This window comes from Delphinus delphis, chromosome 17 (assembly GCF_949987515.2).
Source record: "Delphinus delphis chromosome 17, mDelDel1.2, whole genome shotgun sequence".
NCBI lineage: Eukaryota > Metazoa > Chordata > Mammalia > Artiodactyla > Delphinidae > Delphinus > Delphinus delphis.
In genome coordinates, this window is record NC_082699.1 from 17,851,324 (window position 1) to 17,864,490 (window position 13,167).

General features: G+C 43.0%; 1 protein-coding gene across 10 annotated transcripts in view; it reads right to left on the reverse strand.

Annotated features, from left to right (window-relative positions):
• Positions 1-12,054, reverse strand: part of STAU2 (staufen double-stranded RNA binding protein 2) — a 303,644-nt gene extending 291,590 nt beyond the window's left edge. The window contains exons 1-3 of one of the 10 annotated variants that reach the window (XM_059994766.1): positions 3,347-3,414; positions 1,252-1,335; positions 805-860 (exon numbers count right to left, since the gene is read on the reverse strand). Coding sequence is in view for 3 of the 10 variants with exons in the window: in XM_059994773.1 (XP_059850756.1) it covers positions 11,943-11,996 (54 nt within the window). In the remaining 7 variants the exon portion in view is untranslated. Of the gene's footprint in view, positions 1-804; positions 861-1,251; positions 1,336-3,346; positions 3,415-11,290; positions 11,404-11,942 lie in introns of those variants that run through there. The other 9 variants (XM_059994776.1, XM_059994769.1, XM_059994774.1 and 6 more) reach the window with 9 other exon arrangements.
• Between the last annotated feature and the right edge of the window lie 1,113 nt (positions 12,055-13,167).

Here is a 13,167-nt window from a genome sequence, read left to right on the forward strand (position 1 = left end):
TACTTAGTGGTATCCTGGAAACAGGCTACTATTAGTTACTTGTTGAATAATGAATGAAAAAACTACAAACTAATGATTATAAACTCTCAAGGGGATATAATCCAAAGAATTTTTACAAATAAAAGGTAAAGATGACAGTGGACACAATTCACAAAAGACAAAACACAAAAGAACAAATATAGGCAAATCATAGAAATGCAAATTAAAATATCACTTTTTGTCAGACAGATTAATGGAGATTGAAAATTTGTCACGGAAATAAGGAAACAGCCATTCTGATAATCTTTTTTTTTTTTTTGCGGTACGCGGGCCTCTCACTGTTGTGGCCTCTCCCGTTGGGGAGCACAGGCTCCGGACACGCAGGCTCAGCGGCCATGGCTCACGGGCCCAGCCGCTCCACAGCATGTGGGATCTTCCCGGACCAGGGCACAAACCTGTGTCCCCTGCATCGGCAGGCAGACTCAACCACTGCGCCACCAGGGAAGCCCCTGATAAACTTCTAATAGATATAATTTTGTATTTTTGGTATTTATGCATCAAATATCTTTAAAATCTGCATACTCCTTTGACTAGTATTTCCATTTCTAATAATTAATTGCAAGAAAATAATGGACAAAGGAACACAGGTATATGTAAAAAAAAAATACTAACTGTGGCACTAACTAGAACACAAAATCTGTCCAACAATAAGGATTTGATTAAATAACTCTTAGTACTTCCAAATTATGGATTAAGTCACTTCAGACATTATGTATTACCTAATCCCACTTTTTAAAAATAACATATGTTCACATAAAAACATACCTGCATAGAAAAAAAATCTAGAAGTATACACCCCAAAATGTTAGCAGTGATTGTTTCTGTAAAAGAATAGTGGAATTACGTGTGATTTTTTTTTTCCTTTTTACTTATCTATACCACCTAATTTTTCTACATGAATTGTACATGGATAAGAACACACACTCTTAAAAGGCAAAAGTAAAAATGAGGAGCACAATTTGAAGGCAGATGTGTCATTATGGTAGCTGAACATGGAACATTCCTATGTTCCCTAATAATAATGTCAGGCAGAATTAATATCACAAAGGATACCAAGTAACTTAGTATTCAATAGCCTAGCTTTTAATTAGTTCTAACAACACATACGGAATAATTTGCTAGTACTATTCAGGCATTTTAACAAAAGACCTTCCCAAATTTATTTATTAATCCTAAAGACAGTGTTGAAAATTATGCAGTAAAAATCTCAACTGCTTCAAGATGAGTGTCAGCTTCAATTGCCTTTTCATGCCTTTTCACATTTACCTTGAGAAACCTCTAATGGGAAAGCAGTCACTGTGAACATAATAAAACAGAAATATCACTCATATGTTTAAGAATTCAATGTGACTTTTAAGTCTGGATGAAAACAAAGTCTTCTCTATAAGTTCTACTATTCCAAATTAGGTTAGCTTTTCCCCTCAGACTTGAAAAGTTTTAAAAACTTAGTCAAGAGAGGGTCCTGAAGCAAGCCAAGGAACACGTATCTGTTACAAGCAAAGCATGCGTATCTCCAGGCACTGTGGACACTTTCTAGCCAAAGCCCAGGGAGCTGCTGTGGCCACGCAGAGCACTGCCTAGGAGTTGTTTGCAATGCCTGGTTCAACACAACCAGTAGCACAGATGGTTAGTAAATCCTCATTAGTACTAATCTATAAACTATAATTTTCAATGATGTTGCCGGACATAAAATGATCATTTCCATCTGTCTATAGTAGAATAACTGTACCCACATAATTAATGGCAGGTATCTGTACAGTCACTTGGGGGGAACTTCACACCTACAGCACAGTTTGTATGTCACATCTCATAAAGCCCCATCAACGCATCTAATGGGACCTGACAGCAACCATGAAGGCACAGGAAGCACTAAGCACAGTATGATTCCTTTCAGCCCATGTTAGTAACGTCACTGATGAAAGCAATACTTGTGGCACAAGAAAACTGTCTAGTTCAAGGAGAAAATCAAAGACTGTGCATAAGGGAGAGATTTTACATTAATGGCATTTGTGTAAAGCAGCATCATATAATACCAAAACGGACAACACAATTATGTGGTTACTGCTGACAAGGATGGAGGTCTCCTTGCTTTAGTGACAACCCTGGCACCATTCATCCACTCGTTCAGCAAATACATGAAAATCATACAAAACAAGAACTATTCTAGGCCCTGGGGATATAGGAGTAAACAAGCAAAGTCACTCCCTTCACGGAGCACAACATCTAACAAGGCAGGCAGACGTTAAATAATATTACATATTTTAATACAATTTTGAGTGTCAGGGTGTCATTAAACAGAAGGGCAGGGTGCTATGAGGCAAATCCTAGGCCTGGGAGTCAAGTGAACCGAGCACGTGGTGGGTGAGAAGAGGTCAAGCTGGAGCGACCTGGCTCAACCTCAGACCTGAAAGAGTCTAGTGTGACTGAAGCATTTAGATTGCTTCCTGGGCGCACGTTAAGTCTGAGATGCATAAAGACATCCAAGTTAAGAGATCAAGTTGGTAACTGCTACCCAAGTCTGGAGCTCAGAAAAGAAGTCTAGACCAGGTATAAACTGAGAAGTCATTTGCTTAGAGATGGTGTGCGATACACAGGAACTGGAGATTTCTTAGGCCAAGTGAGCTGGATGGGGCGGGGGCTGGGAGGGGTCATGTATTACTTCCTCAAATCACAAAAGAATTAACTACTTCTTGCAATCAAATTACTTTCTTCTCTCTTGATTTGCAAATGTGAAATAAATCAAAGTGCTTTCTTATATTATAGTTATGATACAATGCCCTTTTTGTTCAGAAAGGATAAGATTAAATGTATAAAGTTCTTGGAGAAATGTCAAGACCTAAGAAAAATATTTCTACAGTGAGTCTAAGGCATTGTATGCTATAGTTTATTTAGCAGACCACTTTCTTCCAGCCTTTTCCAGTGCCCTAGAAAAGGACTCTTTTTTTAACACACTGATACAACCACTTCGCAAGATGTGTCACTAGAAATGCTTTCAGTCTGCAGAACTGCCACCTACTGAAGCTAGATCACAACTGTAAGCATTCTGAACACATCAACAAGTCCTGGAGATGTGACATCAAAAAGAACAGAAAAACCTTCTGCTCTGCACACTTAAAACTTAACTTTCAGGACTATCGCTATAATCCTTACACAACCTGTCCTGCAGTCTTCCTATGATGAATATATAGCATGTAACTGCTCTATAAAGCAGTGGGCAGGTTATGGTTATAGAAAAGCTGAGTTAAAATGCTCCACGATTTATGGCCCAAGCACCATATAAGTGTGACATGCCTTAACACAAACTCACCTGATTTATTTGAAGCATGTTAAAACAATATTGACCAAACTGCTGTATCCCTCACGGCTCCAAAAACTAGAAAATGAAAATGAAGAAATAAGTTCAACTTAGTTGGTAATCGCAATGATTAGCACTTTAAACACATGCTCGTGACCAAAATCAAATACAAAAAATAGAGTAGATCTAAATCAGCGTAGAACTTTCTATGATGATAAACATGTTCTATATCTTTGCTGTCCAAACCGGTAGCCACTAGACACATGTGGCTACTGAGCATGTGAAATGTGGCTAGAACAACTGAGAAAGTAAATTTTAAATTTTCTTTAATGTTATTTAAAGTTAAATAGCCACCCTGTGGCTAGTGACCACCATACTGGACAGTGCAGATCTAGGCTGCACAAAGTCCCTTCTGGTTCTAGAGTTCTACAACAATTTCAGGAAAAGTGAAGCTGTTAAAACAATGTAAAAGTTTCAGATTAATATTTAATATATACTTCCCTTGCTCCAGTAACGTTATAAACAGCTTTCTTCCCCTCCTCTCTAAGATAAATTAAGCCTAAAGAAGATGTAACACACACATATTCTCTTAGGTAGTATGGAAAAGAGCACATAGTAAGATTACCTAGTTGCCTTTTTTTTCCTCTTTCTGATTTTATTATCATCATTATAAAAATAGCATGCATATCAAAATTTTACATAAAATTTTCGAAAAGAAAACTACCATCCTGACACATCCCATTGTTACATTTGGATTTGTTTCCTTATGGGTCTAACCTCCTCGCCATGGTTGTATTTCTTTTCATATAGCAAATGTCTTCTACACTTAATTTAAAAATAGATATCAAAGAAGGGCAGGGGCCTTCCCTGGTGACGCACTGGTTGAGAGTCCGCCTGCCGATGCAGGGGACGTGGGTTCATGCCCTGGTCCATCTGGAGCCTGTGCTCCACAATGGGAGAGGCCACAACAGTGAGAGGCCCACGTACCGCAAAAAAAAAAAAAAAAAAAAACACACAAAGGGCAGGAAAACCCAAATAAATCAATAAATAATGGGATTTTGTAATGGGAAAAGTTACATTAAAAATTATGTACAGTCCCCCCAAAAAAATTATCTAAAAAGCAACAACACAATTTTGACATATACCAAAAGAGCTAAATCCAATCACTTGTGTAGAAATTTTTATGCTATAAAATTTTTAATACTGAACTTTCCCTCAGAAGCAAAGGTTCTGGAAATACATATATACACACAGATACCATATGAATATACATATGTGTGTGTGTGTGTGTGTGTGTATATATATATATATATTTGGCTACAATTTTTTCAAAATGACAAACTAGAGTCAATTCAAAATGACTTTCAAAATTTTCAATTATTTCTTTGTTTTAAAAAAATTTTATTTATTTATTTTTGGCTGCATTGGGTCTTCGTTGCTGCACGTGGGCTTTCTCTAGTTGCGGCGAGTGGGGGCTACTCTTCGTTGTGGCATGTGGGCTTCTCATTGCGGTGGCTTCTCTTGTTGCGGAACATGGGCTCTAGGAGCACAGTCTTCAGTAGTTTGGCACGCGGACTCAGTAGTTTGGCTCGTGGGCTGTAGAGAGCACAGGCTCAGTAGTTGCCGCACATGGGCTTAGTTGCTCCACAGCATGTGGGATCTTCCTGGACAAGGGCTCAAACCCGTGTCTCCTGAATTGGGAGGAGGATTCTTAACCACCGTGCCATCAGGGAAGCTCCTCAATTATTTCTTACAATAGTGACCTCACCATCTGTACCAGTTTTTGTATTTTCCAAGAGAATCGCATTTGTAGAAATAGCACAAGACCTGAGCACCAGTGAATTTAAGTTTTAGTCCAAGCTCTTCAGATTACCTTTTTTATATATAAATTTATTCATTTATTTAATTTTTGGCTGCATTGGGTCCTTGCTACTGCACACGGGCTCTCTCTAGTTGCTGAGAGTGGGGGCTGCTCTTTGTTATGGTGCGCGGGCCTCTCACTGCGGTGCCTTCTCTTGTTGTGGAGCACGGGCTCTAGGCGTGAGGGCTTCAGTAGTTGTGGCACACGGGCTTCAGTAGTTGTGGCTCGTGGGCTCTAGAGTGCAGGCTCAGTAGTTGTGACGTGCACGGGCTTCAGAAGTTGTGGCACGTGGGCTTCAGTAGTTGTGGCGCGCAGGCTCAGTAGTTGTGACGTGCACGGGCTTAAGTTGCTCCATGGCAAGTGGGATCTTCCCAGACCAGGACTCGAACCTGTGTCCCCTGCATTAGCAGGCAGATTCTTAACCACTGCGCCACCAGGGAAACCCCTTCAGGAGATTACCTTTTGAGCTTTGGTAAATTGCTTTATGTATCTTTGAGTTCTTTCTCTTGCTTCTATTTTCTTCCCTATTTTTTTTTTTTAATCTTTAAAAAGTAAATGTAAGTCCTTTGGTAGGCAAACAACAAATAGAATACAGCAGAAATAATGAGCTACCACTTCCAAGACTGGGTTATAAAAAGACCATCATTTCCCTCCTGGGTGTCACCTGCTTTCATTCTCTCACCTGTTTGGTCTGCGGGAAGCTGGCTGTCATATTGTGAGCTGCCCTGTGGTCAGACCTACATGACAAAGAACTGAGGGACACCTTGGACCAACAGCCCAACAGAAACTGGGGCTTTCTGTCCAGTACCCCCCAAGGAACTGAATCCTGCCAAGAGTCACATGAATGACTCAGAAGCAGATCTTCCCCCATCAAGCTTTCAGATGAGACGACAGCCCCAAAGACAGCTTACCTGCAACCTCCTAAGAGACCCTGAACCACAGGCACCCAGATAAGCTGCACCCAGATTTCTAACCCACAGAAACTGAGATAATAAATATTTGTTTTAAGTTCTTAATTTCTGGGGTAATTTGTAACAATAAATAAGATACTTCCGTTCAACTCAAATTCTATAATTCTATGGTATTAATTAATATATTTAGGTAGACCAAAAAAGTCAATTCCCTGTTCAACATGAGCAAATGAATAACAGAATTTGAAAGGAGTAAATTATGAAACTTAAACATTTACACTCTATTCAAAAGATGACATCATTAAAAAGTGTAGCATTAATCAAATGGTATTAAAGTACACTATCTACAACTAAAACTACAAACCTAACCAGTTTTCTTTTTTTTAATTGAAAACAATTCATTTGGACATCAGAACATGAACAAACAACTAAAAGCATCTCAGTGATCTAATGTCCCTTATTTTCCAGAATTTAACATTATTTAGTAAGAATTTACCAAATTTGAGAAATCTCATTTTGTTTTTACTTTATGTAAGCCTCTAAAAATTACAAATCCTTGTCTATAGACCTGTACGTGTTTCTTCAGTATTAGATTTTGGTAATACTAGTACTAGTGGCTGATCCTGAGAAGTAGGCACAATAAGATACAGGGGTACATTTTTTAAAGTTCTGATCTTCTGGTATACATAAAGCAGTTTTATGAAATAGCACAAATGAAAGCACGTATTCACTCAAAACTGACCATACAATTTAAAATATTCCGTAAGCCTTTCCTTCACAGTTATAAAAATCTGTATACGTTAAAACATGAAACTAATATGTCTGTAACAGTACTCTGTAAGGTAACTGGATAAAAATTCTGAACACATTGTTGTCCACAAACAAGTTGTATTAGATCTATATCAATATAAAGATTATAACTATACCGTAGGCAATTTGGAATGCCCACAGTGGCACATCTCTTCAACATTTCATGTCTTATTTAAAGACATGCCAGGTCTACTGTCCTATATTTAAAAGAATTTGATAAAATATCAAGTCATATCAATAAAATGCAGAGCATTTTATACTACCCACGGTTTCATAAAATCCACCTCTTCCTCTTCTGTCAAAAGTTTCCAGCTACCATTCATTCCAATTACAACTGTGTACTTTTAGAAAAACCTATTCACATGTCCCCAAAATGCCCTACAGTGATATCCAGTCAGGCACATTAGAACATGCAGTTCCAGGTTCCAAGCTACTAAATGAAAACAGGCAGAGCAGTTTATGGAGAGAAGGCACTACTCACTGGAGAAGACTTGCCACTCATGAAGAATTAAAGGTCCAACAGGTATCTGAAATGTACTGCTGATATCACTCACTGCTTTTATTATGAATTACAATTTGCTCATCTGATTAACTGAAAGCTGTGCAAAATTAAATCTATAAAATCCTCAACAATTAAATCCTGCTTTATAAAATGGCATTATTAAATTAACATATCTATAAATTTTATATTGGCACCCATCCCACGACTGACAGGCAATCCTCTCTTAAATGTCTTACCTGACAATATGAAAAGCAAAAACATTTACTATCCCCATTCTTACACTCCAAACTACTACAAAACTAAATACCAACTCAAAGCTTCTTACTCTAAAAAATTCATGGGCTTCTTAAAAAGTGTTTTAAAAAAAGCTTTTCATTTTAATTTTTTTTTAAAAGTAGGTACCCCCCAAAATTATTTTTATGTAAGAAAATCAAAACTATTTAGTATAAATTTTACTATCTCCTAAGAGCCTATGAAATATTCTAAGTATATAGAAGTCTCACTCCATGAACCATTCCAGTGAAAAACCCCACATAATACCAGCTAAGAAAAAAAGGAAACTAACATTTACCAGACACCAATTTTATATATACCAGGTGCCATATTTTGCCATTTTTATATTAGCTCATTTAATCCTCATCACCTTGGGATGCAGGTGTTAGCCCCATTTTTCTACAAGTTGGGTTACTTCCCCAGTCACACTGCTAGGATTAAAACTCAGTTTTGTCTGGTTCAAAGTCCCCTTCTTTCCATTATATGTTAAACTATAAATAAAAGCTCGACTCCTTAAAAATGTTCCTTAACAAAGGGCTTGACCTCTAAAACAACATAATGGCAAGGATTCTATATAGAACTTCAGGGATTTCTTCAAAATCAATCATACACAAATATAAATTATAATTACTATGGATTCTAGACACTCATCTAATATTTTCTTGAGTATCTAGAAGAAGCACAAGTATATCTATACATGATTTGATTATACTAAGCCTGTCTCCCACTATTCAGTCTAATATTAACAAAACCCAATTTTGCAATATCTAGACTTTTCCTTTCTTTATTATGATCTGCATACATAAATGATCAGATATCCAGTGCTCAAAGTATACAAAAGAAAAGAAAACAGAGTAATAGAAGTAAAGAGGAGGTTAACTACAAGGAAAAAACCCCAACACACCGGCCAATTGTATCTTCCAGAACCTGATCCTAACACAGGAAAACCACTCAGCTTCAATTCCTATATTATTTATATACTAATAATGGTGATGAACACCTTTGATATTTTTGATATTCTTATTCTTTGTTGAAAATCAGACCAAGCCACTCCTTCCTAGAATTTCATTCCAGGCAAGTCAAGTAAGCTAAAATGTGAAATTTATATGGTTTTCCATGCTTAAGTAAGTAGGAGTAGAGACCATGATGTATATAACTGACCCTCAAATGATCTAGGAAAAAAATATTATGTGTGTGACAGAGAGAAAGCAAATGATAAATTGGTGACTCTGAGTTAAGGTTACATGAGTATTCTTTGTATTATTCTTATTCTTGGTACTCTACTGTAAACTTGAAGTTACTTCCAAATAAAAAACTGAAACTTAAAAATTACATGGCAGGGACTTCCCTGGTGGCGCAGTGGATAAGAATCTGCCTGACAATCCAGGGGACATGGGTTCCATCCCTAGTCTGGGAAGATCTCACATGCCGCGGAGCAACTAAGCCCGTGTGCCACAACTACTGAGCCTGCACTCTAGAGCCCGCGAGCCACAACTATTGAGCCCGCGTGTCACAACTACTGAAGCCCGTGTGCCTAGAGCCCGTGCTCCGCAATGAGAAGCCACCGCAATGAGAAGCCCACGCACCCCAACGAAGAGTAGCCCACGCTCGCCGCAACTACAGAAAGCAAACACGCAGCAACAAAGACCCAACGCAGCCAAAAAATAAATAAAATCTTTAAAAAAAAAAAAATTACGTGGCAGTATATCTGAAGTTAACAGTACATACTTGGATTATACAGCAACATTTTTACAAATACAAAACACAGGTTTTTAAGGAAAAATTTAGTGATGTGTGAGGAAATCTGCACTATATCCTACCAACTCATGATCACTTAGGAATAAATTTCAACTACACTGCCATGCAATGGAACGTGGCAATGGTGCCTTGAGCTCAAAATATAGCAGGACAAAAAAAAAAAACAGACATCACACAGTTTGGCGTTTAAGTGTTTCACAAATCTAATACAGGCCTGCTGCAAACGGCAGCAAATCTACAATTCAAGTGGTATGTGTTATCTCTGTTTTGCAGTAAAACATAGGCAAACTGAAAAATGAAAAACTTGCCATTTTACAAAACAATCGAGATGCAGAATGTCTGGGTTTTGATGGCTTTATTAAAAAAGATTTTTTTTTTCCTACTACAGCTCAATTCACAACAGTATGTGTGAATCATGTTAAGAAAGCAAGGACGGAGAAGAAATAGCCACCAGGAACAATGCTGCAATCTTTTCTCCTACAAGGTTACTATTAACCCGCCTGCCCATCACAATTTTGATTTCAAATGTTCATCCTGCTCCCTTAAATCACAAGGATGCATCAGAAGAGAAGTAATGTTCAGAAGAAGTTCAAATTTCAAAATTGTGAAATCAAACATTAAAAATAAAGGTTTTCGGCTAACAGTGAAACACCTTTAAAAGATCGTCTCTATCCTTTCTGGAGGAACCACCCAATTTAAAATCCTTCAGTACATTTCCCTAAGTGAACGGTCCTTCTCTACCCAAGTAGTTCTAAACCTTCTGGGGAAGGGGCGGCGGGACGTCACGCCAAGGAAAGACCCTTTCCGAAGAAAATTCTCCGCAAGTGCAAAATTCTGCACATATTTCCAGGGACTTCCAGAACCCAAGGCCATTATCCCTGCCCGCCCCCCCCCGAAGAATCCCAGCTCAGCGTCTCCTCAGTTGCCTCCGCGGAACACCCGCCTCGACACAATCCCCACAGTCCCCGGCCCGCCCCGCGAGGGGCTGGAGGCTCTGCCCTCGCACAGCGGATTCTGTAACTGATCTTTGTTTCTTCGCCCAACTGCCTTCACCTCGGCAAGGTCATTAACTGCCAACCACCCCTTTAAGCCGAGCCCTCACCGTGGTAGTTCGTAAGAGCCACGGCCGAACTTGCCTGTCATAGGATATATTTTGCCCCCTCTGCCCCACCTACCTTCCCCATTTCGGCGCGTTACGTATTTATCACTTGCCCATTATACAGAAATAGCCACCACCACCACCAGCCCCCGGCGCGCCCCCGCTCCGCCGTTCCCCCTGCGCCCCCAGGCCCATGGCCCGCAGACCCTCCAGGGATGGGCCTCCCGCCATCTCCCCTCCTCAGACCCCTCCCCTCCCCAGTCCTGCCCTCCCCCACACAGGGACCCTCCCCCTCCCTCTCCGGCACCGTCGCTCCACCCGCGGTCCCCTCTTCCGGCCGTTCCCACCGCGGCCCCAACGACCCCACCTCCCGGGTCCCTGCCGCCCCCCCCCCAGCCCTCCACCCCTCCACCCTCCGTCTGCGCCGGCATCCTCGCCTTCCTCCCGGCTCCTCCCCTCTGGACACCTGTGTCGTCCCACCCCCTCCACACACGCCCCCCCCCCAATTCATTCGTCTCCTCCCCGGCTCCCCAGCCCCCGCCATCCTCCTCCCCTCCCCCTCCCGCCCGGAGAGAGCCCGAGGAGGGAGGGAAGGCGCGGGGGAGGGGAGGCCGCGAAGGGGCCGCTCTTCTCCGGGTTCGCCGCGCGCCGCGGACCCGCAGGGCTCCCCAGCGCCCTCTGTCTCCCCCACCAGCGGGGCGGAAGTCGGGGCCTTCCGGACGCCCCCCACAAGGGTATTTACCTTCTCGCCGGGGATACTTTGCAGACGACTCCAACATTGGCAAACACTACAGAGAACTGACCCCGCTCGGCCGCCGCCGCCGCCGCTGCCGGCTTCCACCCCTCGGGCTCCCCGCCCCCCGCCTCCTCCCCCCGCCTCCGCCCGCCTCCCCTGCGCTCCCGCCGCGCCCTCCCGGGCCCGCGCCGCGCGCCCCCGCCGACGCAGCCGCTCTCGCTCCCCAGCCTGCCCGGCGCGCGCGCCCCCGGCCCCCGCAGACGCGCGCCGCCTGCCGGCGCCGGCCCTCCCTCCCTTCTTCCTTTCGCAGGTCCGCGGCCGAGCGCGGCCATTGTTCGCGGCGCCGCTCCCGTCCCCTGGCGGCCGGCCGGCCGCCGCAGCGGCGGCCGCTACAGGCGCTGCGGTGCTGGCGCCGGCAGGCCGGGCCGCGGGGCGAGGGGCCATCCCCCGGGGCCTTGGGAAGGAGGACGAGGGAACGCCCAAAGACTGCGCCCCGTCCGCAGTCTCCGGGTCTCCGGCCCGGCTCCCCGCCCCCTCGGCTGCAAAGGGTGGGCCTGGGGCAGCCTCTTCCACACCTGCACTCGGCAAATGCCTCCCCCGCCCAATTCAACCTCAGCTCTTTCCAGCTGGTGTCCGCACCCCGATTCCCCGCCCGTACCTTCCCCAGGCTCTCTCGCTGCCCCCCTTTGCTCTGCTGGGGGCGCGCGACCATCCCGCGTCTGCTCCGGCCGCCACTGTGCGAAGCACGGTTTAGCGGATCCTGCACCTTTCCAGCCTGGGAGGAGGAGGGGGAAGGGGGGGAAAGGGGAGGGGGTTAGCGCCACTGTCTCGCCCGGAAAACACTAGTGATCAGTAATCACCTGCACTCCAAGATCCGCAGCGTGGCCAGACAGCCTCCTCAGCCAAAAAAATCATAAAAAAGAAACCTTTCGAACCAAAAAGGAGGATCATCTTAGAACAGTGCCCTAGATTCTAGATTGTTGAGGCAGGAGTGCCAGAAAACTCGAATTACTTCTTGAGTCGTCCTGGTTTTGATGTGGGTTACTGATGTCTGGATAACTTTAACCCAGTTAAGCCCAGTGAAATTCAACACTCCATTTAGTAAATGGCATCATAAATAATGTGGCAATAAAGTAAGTGTAGAAATAGAATTATTACTGTGTTTTCACAAATTTATCCATTTGCATTATTATTCCCAGGGTTGCTTCCCAGTATCGACTCTCCGCCTGAGAAATGTCTACCAGGCCTGTGATTTCAGTCATCACGTAAAACCGATAGTTCTCCTGAACAGCTGGGAAGACAGTATAGCACAGTGGTTAAAAGCAAGGGCGTTCGAATTAGATAACCAGGCCAGGTTATCCACTTACTAAGTAGGAGACCATGGACATGTTACTTACCCAATGAGTCAGTTTATTCTTTTGTTCAACAGGAGATAACATGTGATAACATGTATTTAAATGTGATAGTATGTATAAAGCCCTTTAAGTAGGACCTGGCATGCGCTAAATCTCCCATGGAAAGAGATCAGCTACCTGCTACATTTTCCTCCTGGAACTCTTTCCTATGCTCCTTCCCTCTTTTCACATCTGCCAATTCCCTCAAACTTAACGTGGTGCATCCTCCCTAAATCTGCATCAGTCCTTGATTAATGACTTCTAGCTCAAGCCTAGCATTCAAATACTTGTTGAATGAAAGAGTACATGCCCTTCACACCAGCGGTATCAAAGGACAAGCCTCCCACATCTGTGCCTTTCCTGGGCTACTCACTCTCCCTGCATTCCATCCTCCTTTCACCCAATGAGCAAGTCGTCCTTCAGATCATTCCGAAATCACCTCCTTGAAAGCATTCTCTACCTCCTCTGAGCAGGTCAGTGCTGTTGTTC